At 44.0% G+C, this 23,181-nt stretch overlaps 2 protein-coding genes across 4 annotated transcripts in view; one reads left to right on the plus strand and one right to left on the minus strand.

Moving 5' to 3' along the window:
* Arhgap19 (Rho GTPase activating protein 19) overlaps nt 1-19,305 on the plus strand; it is a 45,335-nt gene extending 26,030 nt beyond the window's left edge. For 2 of the 3 annotated variants that reach the window (XM_027407323.2, XM_027407324.2), the window contains exons 6-12: nt 817-903; nt 3,003-3,068; nt 4,722-4,913; nt 5,802-5,900; nt 10,044-10,154; nt 10,952-11,030; nt 15,607-19,305. In XM_027407323.2, coding sequence (XP_027263124.1) covers nt 817-903; nt 3,003-3,068; nt 4,722-4,913; nt 5,802-5,900; nt 10,044-10,154; nt 10,952-11,030; nt 15,607-15,617 — 645 coding nt within the window. In that variant the 3' untranslated portion in view covers nt 15,618-19,305. The remainder of the gene's footprint in view (nt 1-816; nt 904-3,002; nt 3,069-4,721; nt 4,914-5,801; nt 5,901-10,043; nt 10,155-10,951; nt 11,031-15,606) is intronic. The other variant, XM_027407325.2, reaches the window with a different exon arrangement.
* LOC100765498 (thymosin beta-4-like) lies at nt 11,949-12,352 on the minus strand. The gene is made up of 2 exons (XM_035443052.1): nt 12,334-12,352; nt 11,949-12,220 (listed from the first exon to the last, which is right to left on the minus strand). Exons 1-2 carry the CDS (start codon nt 12,350-12,352, stop codon nt 12,054-12,056), a joined length of 186 nt encoding a protein of 61 aa, XP_035298943.1. The 3' UTR covers nt 11,949-12,053.
* Nucleotides 19,306-23,181: the final 3,876 nt, after the last annotated feature.

The following is a 23,181-nucleotide window of genomic DNA, read 5'->3' on the forward strand; positions in this document are numbered from 1 at the left end:
TAGGACAGCCAGGGCTGTTAAACAGAGAAACCCTGGCTTGAAAAACCAAAAAAGAAAGAAAAGAAAAAAGAAATAAGGAAAGGAAAGTTAAGGAGAGAGGTTATACGTAACATTTTATCTTTGTAAATAACAAGTCAAAATCAATGGACTGTTCTGAGCTAGGAAAAACCAGGGGTGGGTTAATGGGGAACAGATAAACTTGTCCACATCAAGGAGCTCAAGTTACATTGTGAAGGCTTTTGAATTAACTCACCAAGTTCTAGAGGGCTGGGCATGAAGCTTATCGTCAGAGCATGTACTTCAGCCTGGGCATGACCCCTCCCAAACAACCAACCAACCAAGACAAAACCTCCAATGCTATACAGAAACAAGCTGTGGCTATAAAAAGAAGCATGTATGGGGCCTTGGGAAGAGCAAACAGATAAAATAACAAGGATGAAGGCATGACATAAAGAGATGCTGAGATGCTTAAAAAGGCAAGAGAAACAAGAGAAGGGATCAATGGCAGTTTGTATTGTAGAATGATATCAGCTCTAGGAGTGTTAGTAGATGGTCTCTGGATGAATGCCCCAATCTCTGCAGAGCCAGTGTCCTTGACTGTGGTGTTTTGAATCCTAGGTTAGATTTTCTGCTTAGGTATCTGTGAGCAGAAGTAGGAAATGAAGAAAGCTTAAGGATTTCCTGGTCACTTTAGGGACACATGTCTGTGCTATTATGTCATTTCAAGTGGAAATCTATCTCAAAGCCTTCCAGTGACAATGTACTGGTGAGCACTTCCCAGTTCTTGATGCCCTTTGGTCTCTTTCCACTGACTAGGTCACTGCAAATGACCTTCAGGAGAATATCACAAAGTTAAATACCGGGATGGCGTTTATGATCAAACACTCCCAGAAACTTTTTAAGGTAGGTAAAGGATGGCATTTGGCTGTTAACAGGACAAGGAAGATGGGGCAGAGTGGGATCCTGGATGAGAGGCACTCTTTGGGATTGTAAAGCAGAATGGATTGTGGGTGGGCTAGAAACAGGAGCCCAGTCTTCTCTGTCCTCTGGCTCACCCGCTTCCTGCCTTCATGGAAGGAAGCATGAGCTGGTAGTTGCCTAGTTTTATCTTGCCTATCTACCCAAATTTTTTGGGTTTGACAATCCCCTTTTATATCTCACTCTGTCTCTTTCAGCTCAAGCAGATGGTGTTTCTGGGGGATAAGTTTCTCAAGAACTTTGTATGTCTTCTGTAGATTTCAGGGGTTTAGTCTGTTACACAAAAGCTACATGTACTGACTGATCTTTGAAAGTGAAGTCCTCTACTTTTGTCTCCCGCTGAGCAGCTGAGCTGCACTGAGTTTCCTAAAGGCTCCCTACTTCAGGGAGAGGATCCCAACTGTCCTCCGGATAGGACCTTCTTAGACTGCACACCCTGACCCCCTGCTGTTGCTAAGTATTCAGGAATGGCCCCTGTAGGCACATCTTGGTCATTAGAGTGTATCTTTTAGATAAGGAATCTTTTATCATCTGGAGAGGATGAGAACTCACTCTGTAGACCAGGCTGTATTTGAACTCACAAAGATCTGCCTTCCTCCGACTCCTAAGTGCTGGGATTAAAGGCATGAACCATCACCATCTGGCTGGTAGCTCTGTTTTTAATATTTTTAGTTTTTGTCTTTTTATGATTGACTTACTTACTCAGCATATTGTCCTCAAATTAATCCCCACAGTAGCAAGTGACAGCTTGTCCTTTCTTAAGGCTGCATAGTATTCCATTGTGTATATTCCACATACTGCTGATCTAGCTATAAGTGAATAAACACTGAGATTGCTTCTCTGGTTAAGCTGTTATGAGTAATGCTGCCGTGAACATGGATGGTTAAGCATTCCTTAAGCCCTGCCTTTAAATTCCTTTTATTTTTGTTTTTTGTTTTTTGAGGTTTCTCAGAGATCCACCTGCCTCTGCCTCCTGAGTGTGCACCATCACTGCACAATCACTGCCTGGCCTCCTGCCTTTATTCTTTTTGGAATATTTCCTAGACCAGATGGTAATACGTTTTAAATATTTTTGAGAACCTGCCACACTGTTTTCCATTTTTCCTAATAGTAGAATGGGATCCATGACCTTAACAGCCCCCTTCTTCCTGATAGTTTATTTATTTATTTTTTGAGACACGGTTTCTATGTAGCTTTGGAGGCTGTCCTAGATAGAACTCAATAGACCAGACTGGCCTTGAATTCACATAGATCTGCCTGCCTCTATCTCCTGAGTGCTGGGACTAAAGATGTGCACCACTACCTCCCAGTTTCTGATAGTTATTTTCTCATTGTTGTCATAATGGGTGTGGGATGGGTCTCACTGTAGTTCTGATGTATGTAGAGATGGGTGATGCGCAACATTTTTTCATATGTCATAGTTACTGTTTGTTCTATTTCTGACGAGACACAGTGGCCAAGGCCACTTTTTGATTTTTTTGTTTTGTTTGTTTGTTTGTTTTTTAGAGACAGTGTCTTTCTATGTAGCCCTAGCTGCCTTGGGACTCTATGTAGACCAGCCTGGCCTCAAACTCGTAGATATTCACCTGTTTCTGCTTCCCAAATACTGGGATTAAAGGTGTGCACCACCAAGCACAGCCAACCGAGGCAACTTAGAAAAGAAAGCATTTAATTTAAGCTCACAGTTTTAGAAAGTTAGAGCCCATGATGGCAGAGCAAAGGCATGGCAGCAGGGACAGCTGAGAACTCACATTGTGATCAGCAAGCAGGAGGCAGAGAGTGGCACTGGGAATGGTCTGTATTTTCATGTTGGCTCACGTGAAATATCAATTACAGTGTGTTCCTTCAGTTTCCCATTAGATCTGTTGAGGTGCCTATTTGGTCAAATATGGTATTTTGGCAAGTATTTGGCTTTCCACAGTAATCTGCCCATTAAATAAGAGTTATGATTCTCTTTCTGTGGCCTGAAAGAATTGTTGTCCTATTGACTACTGTGCCCTGGTTTTCTTTTATGTCCTTTTCAGGCTCCTGCTTATATTCGGGAATGTGCCAGATTATACTATCTGGGCTCCAGAACTCAAGTGTCAAAGGTAAGAACAGGAAACTGATCTTCAAAAAAGGGAAGAACTAAGATTAGTGAAGTTTTAAAGCAAAGTAATATCATCATTAAGCCAGTACTTTTAATGTTACAGCTCCAACTTACCTAGTCATTTGTTTTAGCAGGGACAAAGACTAAGAAGAAAGTTGTGAAATTAAAATGCCCCTATGTATAATATGCTTGCTTGTTTGCTTTCAGAGATATACACACATTCTCTCTCTCTCTCTTCTCTCCCTCCCTCCCTCTCTCTCTCTCAATAAAAAGGAGGAAAAAAAGATTTGTATTCTAGATTGCTTTCTGCTGCTGTGATAAACACTATAACCAAGACAGCTTAGGGTAGAAAAGGGTTTATTTCATCTTACACTTCCAGGTTACAGTCCATCACTGAGGGAAGTCAGGGCAGTAGCTTAAAGAGAAACCTGAAGAGGAAACCATGGCTGAATGCTGCTTCCGGGCTCACTCACTGGCTCATGCTTATCTAGCTTTTTAGGATAATCTAGGCTCACCTGCCTAGAGATGGTGCCCCCTACAGTGGGCTGGGCCCTCTCACATCAGTTGTCAGTCAGGGCAATCTCTAATAGATATGGCCACAGGCCAGTCTGTTAAGGCTGATCCTCAATGGAGGTTAGGTTCCCTCTTCCCAGGTACTGTTGGTTGTGTCAAGCTGACAATAAAAGTTAGCCAGCATCAAATGAGCTTAGAGAAATATATGATGCTTATTAGCAGAAAATTATGCAAAAGTATTGAGCTGTAGCAGTGAGAAGCTGAGGAAGGCCTGACCAGCACATGGCTGACTTGTATTTAGCCTGAGTTAGAGACTTGGAGACTCTGTCTTATGCTCTGTTTTCTACTCCTGTTTCTTTCTCTCATCCAGCAAATATTTGGTATGACTAAGAAACAATTTTTTGCCTTAAAAAAGATTTATTTACTTTTATTTTATGTGCATTGATGTTTAACTTGTATTCATGTCTGTGTGAGGGTGTTGGATCTCCTGGAACTTGAGTTACAGGCAGATGTGAGCTGCCATGCCGGTTCTGGGAATCGAACCAGTGTCTTCTGGAAGAGTAGCCATCTCTCTAGCCCCAGAAATGGCATTTTAAAAACTAGTTTAACTAGGGTGCTGTTTTCCTTGGAGAGCTGTAGCTTTTATTCCTATACTACGTTCATGTAGTTTGTATGGAAAAGAGTTTGAGCCAAGGTCCAGTAGCTATGGGTTCTAGGGTAGGTTTATCACTTCAGTGTCTAGATGAAGTTAACTTTCACCTCAGGTTTTTGTTTATGTTTGTTGTTGTTGCTGGGACTGTCTGCTGGGACTAATACTTTAGAGCTTACTTTATTGGATAGCAACAAGGATTACATGAGATAAAAAGGTATTTTGTAAACTAAATTCAAACAGCTATAATCTTCTATGGCAATAATCTAAATGCACATGGATTTTCTGGGCGGATCATGGAAGTGGACCATTCAGAACCTCTTATTAATAGTTTTTCCTTTATCTGGTACTTGTGTTAGGGTTTTCCTTGTTCCTGCATATAGTAGTATGTGATGCTTCTCCTTCCCCCTTCTTTTGATCAAGGTTATTATGGGAGCCCAAAACAAAGCCAGTAGGATATATTAATTTGCTTTTTTATAAATTTTTCTGTAGGATGATCTTGATCTGACAACCTCATGTCATGCCTTGTCCTCCCAGCTGGCAAGATCTCAGAAACGGAACAGGGTAGATTCTTGTTCTCAACAGGAGGAGACCCAGCAACATACAGAAGAGGCACTGAAAGAGCTCTTCCAACATGTTCATAACATGCCAGACTCCACGAAGAAGAAACAGCTTATTAAACAGGTGCCTGGATGCAGGGAAGTAGGGTGGACTCTAGAAATCACCAGGGAACACAGTTAAAAATCTCCCTTAGGTCGCACTCACACTTGGAACAAGCTTTGGTGTAGCCAAAATAGCAGGCTTGTCCATGGAATTGCAATGTACTCCATAGTGAGTTCCAGGACAGCCAGAGCTACACAGTGAGACCCTGTCACACCAAATAATGAGTGTCTTCCTTTTTTTCTACTGGAGATGCTTCTACACAAAGAGCTGACAGCATTAAAAGTCTGCATTCAGTCTCTTTCCCGCCACAGCAGTGCTGGTGGACAATTGTGAACTCTAGTTAGAGAGCTTCAATACTTTAGAAACATCCTAGCTTAGGAATGTAGCTCAGTTGGTAGAGTGCTTGCTCTACATTCACAAGGCCCTGGGCTGGATCCCTGACCCCTCATAAACTGGGTATATATAGCCTTCTAGGTTTATAATGTCATGACTTGGAAGATGGAGGCAGGAAGATTAGGAGTTAAAGGTCATCCTTGGCCATTCAGAGAGTTGAGGTCAGCCTCTGCTACATGAGAGTTTATCTTAAAAATAAATCCTGCATACAACTTGTTAAGCTGAGGACTGCTGTGGGTTGTGCTAGTAACTTTCTATTTCCAAGGTATTTGATGCAAAAATAATTCTGGTTTACTGTCAGATCGTAGAACAGTTCATAAGCCTGGATCTTGGTTTCCTATCTGTAAACAGGGATAGTGAATATCCCTTCTGCTTGCTGATTGCTTATCAACCTACTCTCTACATCTGCACAGACTCTTTGGCTTTGTGGGTATTTACGCTCAGCTGTTGCTTGCCCTAAGTTGTCATTTCTTGATGGGACAATATTGATAAAATGTACTCTGTATTTTCTTGTAGTTCCATAAGCAATCTTTGACTCAAACACCGGGGCAAGAACCTTCTACTCCCAGGGTCCAGAAAAGAGCCCGTTCGAGATCCTTTAGTGGGCTTATTAAGGTGAGCCTTTGTGCTGCTGCTGTCCACACTGGTTCTCAGGGAACTGATATCTTATTTTCTTGTGCACAAACAGCTTGGTAGTTCTGTTTCTTGGAGTTCTATAAAAGGTCAATTGCTGAGGGGACAGAGTTTGGAAAGGCCTTTTCCCAAAGCATTTTACTATGTCACAAATGGAATTAACTCTGTAGAGAAAGCAGCACCAGCCTTCCCTTCCTCCCTGTGTCTGAAGACAGGAGTCTCTTACTTCCTGCTTCATACTACACACTTTTGAGACAGGGTTTCTCTGTGTAGCTCTGGCAGTCTTGGAACTCGCTCTGTAGACCAGGCTGGCTTCAAACTCACAGAGATCCGCCTGCCTCTGCCTCCTGAGTGCTGGGATTAAAGGCGTGCAATACTACCCGGCATCTACACTACACTCTTCTTTATGCTCTTTGCTACATGTGTGGGGAGTGAGCAAGCTGAGGACTAGGGAAACTGTTGGACAAATGGATTTTCTAATACCCCAGTGAATTTTGATATCTTTAATTTTGGTGAACTTGATTTCACTGTTGTTTTAGTCTCTTTCCATATTTCATAATTATCAGAAATCTTGTTTCTAGAACAAATAGAAATATATTTCTGTGTTGTTGCTGCTGTCCCTGTGTGCAGATTGTTGAGCATGAGTGTAGTTAGTGAATGTTGCCATCAGATGGCAGTAGGGGACTTGGCCATAGGGTTCTAATTTCAATGCCTAACTAAGGGGGGCTAACCTAGAGGGATTAGCTCTATCCTTAGTTCTAATTTTCTTTTAAAAATGGTTTTAACATTGTTAAAGTATATATTTGTACAAATATAAAGGAGCCTTTTTTTTTTTACCAAAACTTATGTTTTTTTTTTCTATAACAAATGAGTGCCATTTAATTTTCTCCCCTTTTAATTTTCTCCCCTTTATGCTGAAGTCATTAGCAGTTGCAATTTCATTTAGCCCGAGTTTTGATCCTTTTTATATTTTGTAGACGTCTGGAATCCATTTTCTATCCTCATGGATGGGGCCAGTGGCCTTTGAAACATGACACTTGCTGCTGGAGAGTTTTCTTTGCTATCCACAATGGAGTGAAAAGGCAACTTGTGGAATAGGAGAGAATATTTGCTAGTTATGTATCTGGTTAGGAGATAATATCCAGAAAAAAATAGAAGGAACTTGTATAGCTCAAAATTACTGAAAACCCAAGCTCATTATAAAATGGGCAAATAACCTGAGTAGACATTTCTCTCAAGACACACATGTGACCAAGAAAGACAGGAAAAGGTGTTCATCATCATAATCATTAGGGGCGTGTAAGGCAAACCCACAGCGCTGTGCCACTCCACATACACTAGGGTGACTGCTATCCACAAAACAGAACGCTACAAACGTAGGGAAATGAAAACCCCATGCACTATTGCTAGGAATGTAAAATGGCAAAGCTGTTGGGGAAAACAGTAAAATGGTCTCTCAGGAAATCAACAGTAGAATTACTTTATGATCCACCGATTTCAATTCTATGAACATACCAATGAATTGAAAGCAGGGTCTCAGGGAGTTACTTGTATACCTGTCTTCACGGAAGTGTCATTTGCAGTGGTCAAAGGTAGAAGCAGCCTCACTGTCCATTGAATGACTGAAGATGTGAAGTGTAGAGAGAGTGGAAGGTTATTCTTCCTTAGAAAGGAGGGCGAGTCTGACTCTTCCTCACTGTGGTAGGCCCTGAGGATTCGACGCTAAACCGTATAGGCCAGTCACCAAAGGCCAAATGTTGACCATTCTGCTTATCTGGGGTACTAAAACAATCACAGTCATGGAGACAGGGAATGATTTGTGACACTGGTGGCCAGAGGTATGGAGGGAATGAGGTGTTGTCTTCTGCTTTGGAGGAATAGTGTGGGGATGGGTGAGTTGGCTGTGTTATGACACTGTGACTGTAGCGATGGCACTGAAATATACACTGAAGTGGATACGGTCATAAACTTGATTCTAGTTAAGTTCTTTTCCTTTTCTTTTTGAGACAGGGTCTCTCTATGTAGCTCTGGCTACATACAAGTGTTTGTATAATTGAAGTTGGATGGATGTGGTTTTGTGTTTTGGCTTGAGGTGTATTTGTAGTTATTGCTTGAAATGTAGATGTTATTATCTATTTGACTATTGCTTACCTCTTTACTAAAAGATTACTTGAACTTCAGAAGTTATCAGGATAAAACACTTTAGAACATTATTATTTTTCTTTTTCTGTTTTTGGTGGCACTGTTAGCCGAATCCAGGACCTCATGCATATGAGCAAGCACTCTACCATTGAGTTATATCCCAAGCCCAGAACAACAGCTTTAAACACAGATGTTATAATAGCAAATTTTATAAAACAGAGGGACAAGGTGTTTTCATTATAGCTGAAGAGACTTTTGAGCTGATAGAAGGTATAAGCTTTTGCTCAGTAGGTCTGCAGTGAAACAGTCAAGTACCATTTTTACTTGTGAGTGGTGCTGGGGCCTTGCACGTGGCAGATCCGACTTAGAGTGCCCTTTTGAAAATTCACTGGAAGCTTTATAGCTAGTTTCCTGGATACTGGCATTCCCAGTTCACCATCCTCAGATGATTCCTCCTCTCTGGAGGGAGGATATACAGGCCTTATTTTTATAGTACGTGTGTTCATGTGTATGTATTTGTGTGTGTTTTAGCTGTTTGATTCTTTTAAAAAAAATACCTGTTTTATTTCTAAGTCTTTTAAAAATTAAAACTTTGCAAGTTAGTCAGGCAGTTGTAGCACACGCCTTTTATCCCAGCACTTGGGAGGCAGACGAAGGCGGATCTCTGTGAGTTCAGGGCCAGTCTGGTCTACAGAGTGAGTTCCAGGACAGGCTCCAAAGCTGCACAGAGAAACCCTGTCTGGAAAAACCAAAAACCAACCAACCAACCACAGCAAAAACTTTGGAAGCTGGAGAGATAGCTCAACAGATAAGCACACTTGTTGCTGTTCCAGAGGACCAGGGCTCAGTTCCTAGCACCCACCTTGTGCAGTTTACAACTGCCCACAATTCCAGCTCCAGGGGATCTAATGCGGCTGCCCTCTGTAGGAACCTGTACTCACATGTGATATGTGTACACACACACAAATAAAAATGAAACAAAATCTTAAAAAAATTAAAACTTGTAGAAATTTGCTTTTCTCCCAGTTTTACAGAGGTTTATCTGACAGTGGGTCCTTCAGCAACCTCATATTTTGGAAGAAGGTTGTCCTCTGTGGTATGTCATGTAAATAATTGATCACATTAGGATATTCTGGACCCCGCTGTCAATAGTCATAATGTAGAATTTAATGCTTTAGTTTTTTAATTGTTTAATATTTTTTCTTTGGTGTTTTAGTTTTGATAATGTTCTTGTTTTGGGATTCAGATTTATTCTGCAGGGAAAAGGGCGGGGCTTCTCTGAGATAGAGTTATTACCATTTGCTGCTGCAGCAGGTCACATCAGCTTCCAGGCTGTTCAGAAGACCTTACGTTTTTGCTCTGTGTGTCAGTGGTCATGTGACTTCCTCTGAGAAGCCCTGGGGCCTTTTGTGGCTGTATTAGGAACTCTAGACAATTTCTGCATATTTACAGTGAGGAAGGACAGACAAGCAGAATCCTAGAGTCAACCTAGTCTGTGGTTCCCTTAGTGGGGAGAGGAAGGGACCCTTAGCAGCTGCCAGAGAGAGCACACCCTCTATAAATCCCACGCCTCCAAGAAAGCCCAACCTTCAAGAGTGACTGGGATTTCTTTCATGCTCACAGGTGCACTGCTATTAGCTAATATTAGGTAGGCTAAATCACCTAGAGAAACAGTAGTTCTTATTGTTTGCTATGTGCCTTCCCCTCTTGTATGACATGGCTCGAGTCTGAGGATGCTGAGGGTTTTGTTTTTGTTTTTGTTTTTGAGACAGGGTTTCTCTGCATAGCTTTGTAGACCAGGCTGGCCTCAAACTCACAGAGATCTACCTGCCTCTGCCTCCTGAGTGCTGGAATTAAAGGTATGCACCACCACTGCCCGGCTGATGCTGAGGTTTTTAATTGAGGAAATTGTAGTTTTGAAGATCAGCACAGCTACAAAATAGCAAATGCTCACCAACAAAATATTCTCTGTTTCCAAATCAGCGCAAAGTCCTGGGCAATCAGATGATGTCAGAAAAGAAAAACAAGTCCCCTACTCCAGAGACTGTGGCCATGGGTGAATTGAAGAGAGTCAGCAAAGAAAATATGAGCTTGGTAAGAGCACGTCCTCTCCCTGTCCTCTGTGGGAAGAAGAGGACAGCAGGGAGGCTAGTGCTGTTGTGCTGTGACTCTGGCTCATTCAGCATGCTCAGGGCCTTTCTGTAAGTTTTCACCAAAGACATAGCATGTGCATTAATGTGCTTTTCATTGCTGTGATAAACACTGACCAAAACTCAGGAAGGAAAGGGTTTATTTAGCTTACAGCTTACAATTGTCCATCAGGAGGGAAGTCATTGCAGGAATGCAAGGCAGGAACTGAAGCAGAGGCCATGGAGGAGCATTGCTTAATGGTATGCTCACCGTGGGTCCCTTAGCTTCTCTCTTTTTTGGGGGGTAGAACCCAAACTATTTGCCCAGGGAGGCATCTCCACAGTGCCTGTGCTCTTCTCCATTAATCATTAATCAATAAAATGCCCTATGTGCTTGCCTACAGGCCAGGCCAGTCTGATGGAGGCATTGTCTCAGTTGAGGTCCCTCTTCCCTGATGACTCTTAACTTGTGTCAAGTTGATAAAGAAACTAACCAGTGTAGATGGTTACAAGTACAGATGACCAGTATAGCACAATGGCTCTGCAAACAAGTTCTGAAGGGTCAGCTAACTCTCACCAGAATGTCACAGGGCAGGTCCTGGGCTCTGTGTTACCTGTGGGCAGCTGGCCCTTCAAGGTAGCCTAGGCTGTTTTCTGAAGCTGACAGCAGCCAGTTAAGATTAGAGAGCTATAACTTAACATCTCTGTAAAGCTGCACTAGCATTTGATCATTTAACCCACTCTACAATTTTCTCATTGCAGTTCTTTTCTGGCTCTCCAACTCTCAAAATGACACCAACAAGATTGAAATGGTCTGAAGGGAAGAAAGAGGGGAGGAAAGGTACTCACTGTAGTTGTCCTTTGTTCTTACTGAATGTGGGTCTTGTGTCTTCTCAGTCAGCAGTGTTTCTTGTTTGGGATGTCCAAGGTGGTATAATTGTACTCAGAGGGAATGTGGGTGCTTATTCTACTTAGCACTGCTCTTAGGAACTGAGGGGCAGAGTTTCAAATACCGACCCACTGGACCACAGCCCCACACATCACCTGTTTGAAAAACACATGTTAACTCAGGTGGGACAAGTACAAATGCCGAGAGTCCCCTCAAGTCATGTTCCTCTTCCATGCATACTTTAGACCTGGTCACCGAAGCTTTTCTTTTCTTCTTTTCTCAAGACAGCATTTCTCTGTGTCACCCTGGCTGTCCTGGAATGGGCTCTGTAGACCAGGCTGGCCTTGAACTCAGATCCACCAGCCTCTGCCTCCTGAGTGCTGGGATTAAAGATATACGCCACCACTGCCTGGTATCACTGAAGCTTTTCTGATGTAGAAGGACCTTGGAAATCATGTCAGCATGATTTTGAAGCTCTTTAGTACAGAGAGGATTATTATTATTGTTTGTTTTTTGGAGACAGGGTCTCTCAAAGAGTGAGGATTTTTTTCTTTTTCTTTTTTTTTTCTTTCTAGGTTTTAAAACTTTATTTGCATATTAAAAAATTGTATATTCCAATAATTAAAATCATCTGAACAAAAAAATGGCACTCTGATCAAACTGTATTTTACATCCTGCAGTACACCTTGGACCATCTTGAATTTTTCTCTATATTTCACCACCTCCCACCCAGATTTTCTTTCACCAACATGCAAGTTCTTTTCCCTCCCTGCCAGCCAGACTGACAGATGGGTGGGAGAGGCAGGGAAGGCCTTCCTGGTCAGTAGTTCTGATTCTTTGATGTGAAAGGGGCAGCATAATCATTTAAACTTGATCCAACCTCTTTGCATCTTACAAAGTTAAACAGCTAAAAGAAGTAAAATAAGAAGGCAATGCTTGTGGAATGTACAGTGCATATTGGCGGCGCTCGCCTCATTACGATTCGCCAGCTTGCTTCTCCTGTTCAATCGTTTCTTTTGAAGGCAGAGGATTTTTCTCTTGCGTTTCTGTCTTCTTCAATTTCGACTTATTGAATTTCTCGATCTCAGTCATATCGGGTTTGTCAGATATGGTTGCCGGCGAACGAACAAGGAGAGTAGGATCTGCTCAGAGTACACGGCCGATTGTAAGAGTGAGGAATTTTTTAATGCCAGGATCACGGCTGTTCTGAGCTCTTCTGTTAAAAGGCTACTGCAAGCAGGCATGGTCTGCACACCAGCAATCTCAGCATTCATCAGGGACAGCAGGCGGATTTCTGGAAGTTCAGTTACTACTTAGTATATTAGCAGTAGAAAGAGTACAAATGTGTTGGTCATGTAGCTCAGTGGTAGAGCCACTTGGGTCCTATGCCCAACACAAGGAAGTCGTTGTGATGCAGCTTTATTCTTTTCTAGGAAATTAGGCTTTAATATAGTGGTCTTACTCATTTTGATGAATGCCTGAGCCCACTTCTCTTCCTCCCTTTCTTTTGCACAGAATTGGAAGCAAGCTTAGTATTTGAGTTATTCATATCCAAATATTTTTTAAATGTCCACAGATCAAAGCATGAGTTATTTTTTTTGAAGAATATGCTGTATTATGCTTTTTGTTACTTTCATTTTTCTATCTTGACAACTCTGCTTTGGGAAGAAAGGAAGGAGTTTCTTTAGGCCCACAGATAATACATGACATTTTGGTGAATGAAGAATGGCATCGTTACATGTCTTCTGGCACCTTCATCTGATGTCCTGATGACACACCACTCTTAATCTTTCCCCTAGTTATTATGGTTTACTGTTGTCTGCCAGTCCCTCGCTTCTGTCTGTTTAGTTTTTGTGGTGATGGGATTAAATCCAGGGCTTCACACATGCTCTACTATTGAGCTACATTCTTAGGCAGCCCCCCTCCTTTCTTAAATTTTTTTTCTTTCTTTTTTGAGACATGGTTTCTCTTAGGTTTTCCAGGTTGGCCTTAAGCCTGCAATCTTCTTACTTCTGCCTCCTGAGTAGCTGGGATTTTAGGCATTATGTCCCGACTTACAGAACGTCAACCTGGGGCAAGAGAGTCAGGGATAGGGAATGGGGACAAGAGACACAGAAAGAATGACCACAAGACAGGATTCTGATCAAGTGGCAAACTTTACTTTTCTCAGGCTAGCTTATGTAGTCAAGATATGGGGTGGGGCAAAATGGGTTGTTTGTGCATCAGGTGTTAGTGTAGGCAGGATATTAGGAAGCCTCAAAGAGGATGTTTAGCAGGGTAAAAAGTTTATGAGTAAGAGGTCCAGGAAGGGTTGCTTAGGTGACTGAGCCTGTGGGTGGAGGACTGGGTCAGGTTGTTTGTTTTCTTGAGCTGAGGTTCTAAGGAGCTGCTATGTAAAGGTTAACTATGTGGCCTGCCAAGCATGGCCTAGGATCTCATGCCCAGCCCTGAGATTTGGCTCCTAACAGCATTATATAAAATTGTATACCACCACATCTGGCTTGCTTTTGGCTAATTGAGTTAAGTTCGCCACTCTTCTCTCCTGCATTTTGCCCTTCTTAGTACCTTGATCTGCTTCCACAGCTCACTCCCAAAAAGCATCTTTAGGTCTGAACTCTCCAGTCTCCAAGTTTGCAGCTCAGGAGCCAGCCTGTCATGTATCTCTCTTACAGAACAATAGATACAACCCTGCTGTTCTTGACACTGATGTTGAAATCACCCCCAGAAGAAACATTGTGCATTGTCACTGTCACCACCAATAGCATGATGGAGACTTCTGTTTAGCCAAGGGCTTCTTAGCCTGGCCACTGTTGACACTTTGGGTCATAATTCCTTGTGTGGAGCTAGCTGCCTTGTGCATTGGTGATATCTAGCAGCTTTGATCCAGCAGATGCCACTAGCATCCTGCCCTCAGTTATGATCATTGAAAGTTCCTCCAGACATTACCAGTGTCCCTTGAGGATACAGGGGCAAAATTATCCCCGATGAGAACACATGATGGAGCACCCACTCATCAAGGGGCATTATTCCCCCCCTCCCGTGCAGCTTTGGAGCCTATCCTGGCATTCGCTCTGGAGACTAGGCTGGCCTCGAACTCATAGAGATCCGCCTGCCTCTGCCTCCTGAGTGCTGGGATTAAAGGCATGTGCCACCAACGCGTGGCAAGGGGCATTATTTTCAGTAGTCAAATCTTTCTAGTTTTTCCAAGTTCAGCTGAGCCTTCCCTCTTGCTCCTCTTTGAAGCCTTGTCTGTCTAAATGGGCCAGACAGAATAACTTTCCATTGAACTCTGTCATCAGTACTGAAGTATGGACACTGACTGTGATTTATGGTATTTACCTCATTTGCATTGTCATATACCTGCATCTGGTTCAAGGAGGCAAGGGTCAGACTTTATGATAGATAGTGCTTGTTGAAGTGCTTGCCTGGCATCTGCAGTGTCCTGGGTTCAGCCCCTTGTCCTGCCAGCACACACTCATGCACACCAACCCACCTTCAACCCTTTTGCTCTTGTCTTTGTTTCAGTAGTGTCCGTGGCTTGCTGCTCTTGGTTTAGTAAATGGCCTCTGGTGAGCAGGGCAGTGCTGGTAACAGCCCAAGCTCCACAGTCACTTAGACTTGGGTCTGCTCCATTTTAGTGCTTGATGGGTTTCTATCCTGAGCAGGTTAGCTTCTGTGGGCTGCAGGGTTTGCATCTGTGAAACAACAGCATACTACCTTCCATATAGGTGGCTGTGAGGATAAATGAGATAATGTACACAAGGAACTGGGGACAAGAGCCGTTACTGTATGTGTCCCTACTAAGTGATGACTGTTACTGTCATTAACAAGAGCAAGCTGGATGGAAGCAGAAGCAGAGATTCAAAGCTAAGCACTGAGCCGAACTGGAATACAGTTGTAGAGAGGGAGGAGTGATGTAACAAAGGGGTCCAGACCAGGCTGGGGAAACCCACAGAAACAGCTGACCTGAGCAAGTCTGACAGCTAGGGAACCAACATAGGACCGAACCAGGCCTCCTGAATGTGGGTGTCAGCTTAGGAGGCCTGGGTAGTCTACAGGGACTCCGGCAGTGTAACCAGTATTTATCCCTAGTGCATGAACAGACTTTGGGAGTCCATTCCCCATGGAGGCACACTCTCTTAGCCTAGATACATGGGAGACGACCTAGGCCCTGCCCCAAATGACTTGACAGACTTTGATGATCCCCATGGAAGGCCTCGCCCTCCCTGGGGAGTGGATGGGGGATGGGATGGGGGGCATGGGAGGATGGGAGGGAGAGGGAACTGGGATTGATATGTAAGATTGTTTCTAATTTAAATAAAATTTATATATATACATATATATGAGCAAGCTGGGATCAGGCCAAGCAGACTTGTTGATATTTACATGGTAGAGGGTTGCTGTCTCACATTATTTAATCCAAATATGGAGAAAATACTGAAGTATAGGTTCTGTAGCTTTTAGATGGGGCATTTAAAAAGTGAATGTTTAATTGATGTCTAACCTTCTTGTTTCTGTTTTAACCTAGGATTCCTCTGAAGGGTTAACTAGACTCCCCTGCTGTCCATGTGAAGTTCCTCTTCAGTGGGACAGGCGGTACTTCTCAGTGAAGTTTGCAGCTTGCTGCCTGCATTGAATTGTGAAAGCCAATCAAAGCATGATGGACTGGTACCTCTGACCCTCTCCCTGGATGTCTTTGGAGCTGTGCCTCTGAGAGACTGTTCTGCTCTCTCTGTGTTTGTTTTTAATATCAGGATCCACTAGACGCCTGCCAGCTTACACAGTACAGTAGGTGGGCAGGCCCAGCTGTGCTTAGTCAGTGTGCTCAGGACAGTTCTGTTTCTCAAAATAGGAAATTTTATGTTTAATTGCTAGTAATATTTTTTAAAAGTTCTGTCAGTCTTAAGTGGATTGCTCTACTTTAACTGGTATTTAGGGCTTTTCTCCATGTTATTAGTAGTGAGTAGTTGATTGTTGATTTACTTGTTTTAAAAGCCATTGTTTAGATTAATAACCTAGGCGGATTCTCTTTGATGCTTTTCATTTTGAGCTCAAGAAATCTCTTTATCTTATTTGTACTCAAAGGATTACTATTTCTTTATTATTTCTTGTGTCTGTTATAGGGGATTTGACACGGCAATGAAAGAGAGTTCAGTACAGTATATTGTAACAGATTTCAGCTATTAATAAGCTGCACCCCCATGTCTCATATCTTCCCCTTAGTGATGTGGGGATGGCTGTGTGGTTGTTAACTTGCTTCCTTCCTTAGCACCTCTCACTGAAACATCTCTGCTGCCACTGCAACAGATCCCTGGGACCGGGGAGAGTCACGATCTGCTACATGGAGCTTGCTGCAGTCTGCATGTGGTGGAAACTGCAGTAGTCCCAGGGGAGGCTGGTTGGCTTTGGTAGGATCCTGTCACACATTCCTAGGTATCAAATATGCTGTTCAACTATCTCCTAAGAGCAGCTTGGAACCAGGAAAGAAAAGCGTGGCAGTCTCTGCAGGTCTGTAAGAGCTAATGAAAGCAGATGTGCTGTGTCCCCAGTGATCTAGGACAGTTGCTCACTGCCCCTTTCCTTGTCAGATGGGCACAGGAAGCAAGAGTAAAGCAGAGGCACTGCCCACTGAGCAGCAGGTGGCAGGTGAGGGTGGTGAGGTATGGCTGACTCGAACCATGCGACCATCCTCACCCCACTGTGGGGAACGGTTTGCCAACCTAATGATAAACAATCGAACATGCTGTGTGATTGTTGAAATGAGAGCTGACTTTGGGGTAGCAGAGGCTGACTTTGTGTCTGTCTGTCAGTACACTCTTCCATACTATACTGTTTATTCTGTTGTTTTAACAGCAGTGGTAAAGGAAAATGTGGTTTTTGGCCTTCCAGCTGGATAGTTTGGGAGCAGTGGAGGTGTTTAAGTTTCTTTCTCTAAAAGTGTTTTAGGTCATTCTTAAAGATCTTCATTAGCAAATTCATTTGTCTAGGTTTTTGTTTGACTCTTTTTTGTTGTTGTTGTCGTTACTAAGAAAAAGTTTGTTTCTTTTTAAATAAATTTCTTGTCCGAGGTATATAGTGAGGTCAAACAGAAATCCTTTTGTATTACCAAATCTAAGTAGTTCTCCCCAGCACAAAACTTGCTTTAAGTATGTTCCACCATACTGTAATGTGGCCCTGGCCAGAGAGCTGAGCAGTGCCTTCTGTTAGATAGAGAGAGAGGAGATGGGTGTGGATGAATGAAGCAATGACCAGGGGTGGTCTGGGCGAGGGTGGAGAGAGACAGAGAGGAGAGAGTGAGACGTTTACCCCATGGCTTTTCTGTAGCTGGCCTCTTGGGCAGTTGCCATGTGTATTTGGGAATGTATTTATTTATTTATTGAATACTCAGTCTCTTGCTTTAAGGTCATTTTTCTTATAGAAGCTGTGATCCAGTGCAGAATAAACTTGAGGAAGAGCATAACCTTCTTTCTGTGTCTTATAATATGTAGCTGTTCTAATCCTGTGGTATCTTTTGGGAAACTTAGACAAAAGCTCCATTGTTGCTCCAGAAGGTTTCTCTTGCCCTTCTGACAGGGTGTACAGTTGCTGTTTATGAGCCAGTATTTAATATTTTTAACCTATGTCTTTTGTTTTTGTTTTTGAGACAGGGTTTGTCTGTGTAGCCTTGGCTGCCCTGGAACTTGATCTGTAGACCAGGCTGGTCTCGAACTCAGAGTTCTCCTGCTTCTGCCTCCCGAGTGCTGGGATTAAAGAAAGGCATGTGCCACCACTACCCAGCTAACCTATGTCTTAAAGGATATTTGTATTGTTTATTTTTCATGTTGGAGCAATCTCTTTGGAAGTACCTTTCATTTTTTTTCTGGGGTTAATTGCCACAGGCTTTGATGTTGTATCAACATAGGGTAGTATATTTTTGCCAGAAGGACACAAGTATGAAGAGGCAGATCATGTCGTATTTGGATCTTCACTGGGTGAATGAGTGGAGGCTGTGAGCCCTTTTTCTAATCTTTCACAGAAGTAGATTTTCTCACTGAAATCAGTGATCAGGTTTGAACCTCTCCTCCCCTAACACCACACACACACACACACACACACACACACACACACACACACACACAGTGAAGGGAACGAGGCTTAGGAGACATTGGTTGTATTTCAGTACCAGACATTCAGTACCAGCACAGCTGATGAGTGCTGAGGGAACCCACAATTGGCCCTCCACTCAGGATGTACTTTACTTGGAAGGTCCTCCTAGAGCCAGTCGGGATTGCTGAAGAAACAACCCTGGGAGATGAGGTAGTATAGGATGCTGACTACAGAATCAGGATACTGATGCTGGTGACTGGGCTCTGGACATGGCTATTTTGTTGACTTGTATGAAGGTCAACTCATTGCAGGGCAGAGCTGTTCTTTTCTCCTGAGTAGTGTTCTGTCTGGCTTCCCTCTCAGGAGCCTGTGTCTGTGTATAGTTTAAAATACTGCCTTCTAGGGGACCCGGCAGCCACTGTGACGGGCCATGTGACCGTGTGTAGGCAGGAGGCCATCTTTGAGAACAGCTGTCTCTAAACTGCCTGCCTGCTTACTTTATATAGGGCCTCACACTAGGACTGTCATCTAAGCCCTGTGCAGAGATATTTACTCTGTGACATCCTTTTCCTCTGGAAACAGCATCATCCCTGCTCTCCTACACCCCGAAGCCTTCAAACTGAAGCTAGGATCAAGTCTAAACCAATAGGACTGTTCTAGAATTTGGCTCCCTGAGGTGAAGCTTTTGAGTGACCCCAGTTAACCCAATGGCAGACTCAACTTTCAAAAAGCTGGCTTTACTAACTATACAGCTAATGCTGGGAGCAGTGTGCAGTTGATGGAGGTGGGCTATCGAGGAGATGGAGGATACATAGCCTGAGTGCTTGTGTCACCATGGAAACTGGAGTGTGTGAGGCCACAGCCCATGTGAAAGAGCCTTGGAGTATGCCTCTGGGATGCTTGGACCAGTGGGCTGTAGGAAGGGCATTCTCTCACCCAAGGCCTTTCAGCAAGGCTTGCCTGTGCTTATTCCATGAACTCCCTCACTGACCCCCACCCCCAGAAGATTTCTTAAGAGAGGGTTGCACCTGTTTGTTACTTTTGATTGTTTTGCATATATATGTAATATAGAGAAACTATCATATATTGTTTTATATTCATGTAATATTCTGAAATTAAATTTCTGTTTCATATCTGTGGATTCTGACTGGTCTCTTGGCTGACATTGTTTTGAAGGGAAGTGACTTCTTGTTCTAAGGGGCATGATACCTCTGCAAAGTGCTCTTCTTTGGTGTGTTTCTAGAGGGGGAGGGTGTATGGGTGGGTTCAGGAGAAGTGGGCTTTAGCTGAAGAGATTTAGCTAGATGAGGCAGCACACACCTCTAATCCTAGTATTTGGGAGGCAGAGGCAAGAGGTTGTGAGTTGAGGCTAACCTGGAATACATTTCAAAATGAAATACGGCTGGGTATGGTAGCATACACCTTTAATCCCAGCACTTGGGAAGCAGAGGCAGGTGTATTTATGTGAGTCTGAGGTCACCTGGTCTACAGAGTGAGTCCTGGAGGACAGCCAGGGCTAAATAGAGAGACCTTGTCTCAAAAACCAAACCCAAACCAACACAGCTTTGAGCTCTGGAGTAGGTGGCCCACTCCTTGAGGAGAGCAGGTTGTCTAAGTTACTGCCTCACTCTGAGTTATTCCATATTGTGGGGAACAGTAGCTTTTGGGCTATGTGACCCAATAGATTCCGTTTTACAAAGTACATTCAACTTCCTTTTAAAATTTCTGGAAATAGCTTGTTTTTACTCTTCGTGTCTTGGTATGAAGGAATGATTAACTCAGTCAAACCAAATGTGTGGGCAAAAGAGAAAGAAAGGAAGCCACCATGGGCCAGAGGAGTGAAGAGACCAGGGTTGCAGCTGCTGTGCTGAAAAAGAGCTGCTTCAGACTAACTAGGAAGACAGCAGCTGCACACACAACACAGCTGGGCTCTGCTTCAGACTAACTAGGAAGACAGCAGCTGTACACACCACACAGCTGGGCTCTCTGCTTCAGACTAACTAGGAAGACAGCAGCTGTACACACCACACAGCTGGGGCTCTGCTTCAGACTAACTAGGAAGACAGCAGCTGTACATACACACCACACAGCTGGGCTCTCTTCTTCAGACTAACTAGGAAGACAGCAGCTGTAACAAGGAAGACAGCAGCTGCACACACCACACAGCTGGGGCTGTGCTTCAGACTAACTAGGAAGACAGCAGCTGTACACACGAGACAGCTGGGGCTGTGCTTCAGACTAACTAGGAAGACAGCAGCTGCACACACCACACAGCTGGGCTCTCTGCTCAGACTAACTAGGAAGACAGCAGCTGCACACACGAGACAGCTGGGGCTGTGCTTCAGACTAACTAGGAAGACAGCAGCTGCACACACCACACAGCTGGGCTCTCTGCTTCAGACTAACTAGGAAGACAGCAGCTGTACACACCACACAGCTGGGCTCTCTGGACACATAACTGCCATGGCAGTTACAGACTTAACTTTGTTCTTGCACAGTTTCACTCATCATGTTTTATGATCAGTATCTGTGGCAGCACCTCAGAGGGGGTGGAAATACTGGAAATAAAAGTGCAATGTGAAATGGGCATGCATTGTTTATTGATGAGAAATGCATCATTACACAATTTTTCTGTTGTGTGACATCATAAAGTGCACTTACATATGTGGCCTCAGCCGACACTGTAAATAAGATGTGAGGATGCTAGCATAGTGTGCCATGTGACTTACAGAAAGGTTTTTTTTTTTTTTTTTTTTTTTTTTTTTTTTTTTTTTTTTTTTTTTTGGTAAATAGAGGAGTCCCTCCCTAAAATAATGATTAAAAAGGATAGCACAGTAAGTGACAGACCAGTAACATGGCTGTTTACTGTCATTGCTCAGTGTGTACTGTCCATAATTGTACAGGTTACACTTTTATATGGCTGGTGGTAGCGTTGGTCATTTTCCACAAGCACTATCACAAACGTGTAACACACCACTCTGTGGGTGACAGTTACAATTTGACTAGGCAGTGGGAATTTCAGCTCCTGACACCCTTTTGGGGCCACCGTTGCATATAGTCTCTTGTTCATGAAACATCCATGGCACGTGGCTGCAAATACTACAAAGCATTACGTCTAATGCTTGAAAACGAGCCACAAGTTTAAGTACTGGAATGTGAGCATTAGAAGAGCAGATGGAAGCTGGGCAGAGGGCTCAGTGGGCAAGAGCGCCTGCTGTGCAAGCGTGAGGAACTGAATTCAGATCCCCTGCACCTACATAAAAGCCAGTGTAGCCTTGGGCAGCTGTAACCACAGTGCTGAGGCAGGGCAGACAGACAGGTGGATCTTGCTGGAAAACGGGTGAGGTCCAGGCTCAGTGAGAGCCCTGCCTCAAGGGGACAGAGTGGAGCATGTTAGAGCAGGGTGTCCAGTGTTGTCTTCTAGTCTCTGCATGTGCACAGATGTGGGCACCTTCTAACTCATGCACACATGCGCACCACACATAGGGAAGATGAGTTGAGACAAGAAGCTCCAGCCCTGTCTGACGGCATCGCTGAGAGCAGTAAGCCAGATAAAGCAGGGGCCACTTCTTCATTCATGATGGGCCTTCAGAGTCCTTCACACTATGGATGCTGTGTGTGTCACGTGACCTGACCCATTGGTGGGACTGGGAAACTCCACTGTGCAAACAGTGTTTTGTTTTGGTTTTAATTTTTATTTGTTATTTTATCAGGTCTATTCAGTTTGGTTCCCACATAGTTGTGCTGTAGCCATGAGCAGTTGCTGCTGTGAGGTGTGGGAGCATAAACACGAAAGTAAACACCCTGCTCCATAAAGGAAGGCCTTGGCTCTGTTTGCTCTGTCTCAGTTTAAAGAGCTGCATAGGAATTCTCCACAGGCATTTTCTGCTCTAACTGCTGCTCATAGTCCTCAGCTTCAGAAGGGTCTGAAGTAAGAGGTTAGGGGTCTCTCTCAGCTGCCTTTCACCCTGCTCTCTCCCACCCTCTTTCTCTTTCCCTTCCTCTCTCTCTTTCTCAGGCAAGGTTTCTCCATGTAGTCCTGACTGTCATGAACTCAGAGATCAGCTGCCTCTGCTCCCCTCTCCTCAGTGCTGGGATTAAAGGCGTGCACCACCACCGCCATGCCTGGCCATCAATTGTTAACTTCCTAGAGTTCACATGTCCAGCACGAATGAAAAGAGGAATGCTTCATATAATGTATAGTGGAAAACAGCTTGTGTATTTCTGTTTAGGACCAGAATAAACTGTATTATATTAGTGTCGAAACAATTGAGGGCCTGGGGAGATGGCTCAGTAGTTAAGAGCATTGACTGCTCTTCCAGAGGACCGGGGTTCAATCCCCAGCACCCATGTGGCAGCTCACAACTGTCTGTAATTCCAGTTCCAGGTGATCTGATATCCTCTGTTGGCCTCCACAGGCACCAGGCACATGGTGCACAAACATACACCCAAGAGAAACACCCCCACACATACAATGCATTGAGAAATGACTGGATAAATGTTACAGTCCAAATTCGTGACAGAAACATGGGAAGTTTGCTCATGACTAAGTTGCTGAGGGTTGCCATGGACGCAGAGGTGCAGGAGAATCAGGACAGCGGGTGGAGATGGGAGGAGGGGGGCAGGAAGTGGTAGCTGTGGGGCTGGCATGTAGGGTGTAGAGCAGCAGCTCCCAGGCTTGAATGCAGAGGAAACAAACCGAAGGGCTTGGGAAACACAGCTGAGTGGGGCTCCAGGAGTTCCTGGCCTCGTATGTCTGAAGCCCCAAAACATTCGTGTTTAGCCAGTATCCAGCTGAACAGCTTGCTCCAGGAGCCACACTGAGGGGTGTGGCTGCAGGGGAAGCAGTATGTGGGTAGTTTTGAGTCCAGCGGTGGGGCTGATTAAAGGCTCACTGGGAAGAAGAGAGGTGAGTGAGGATAGGGTGACATGGGGACAGCAAAGGAAGTCCAGCTGTGAGCCACCGTGTTGTGCAGCAGTCACAGTTGGCACAGAGAGAGAGTGGGCAGGGCCCCCA

This window comes from Cricetulus griseus, chromosome 3 (genome assembly GCF_003668045.3).
Source record: "Cricetulus griseus strain 17A/GY chromosome 3, alternate assembly CriGri-PICRH-1.0, whole genome shotgun sequence".
Lineage (NCBI taxonomy): Eukaryota > Metazoa > Chordata > Mammalia > Rodentia > Cricetidae > Cricetulus > Cricetulus griseus.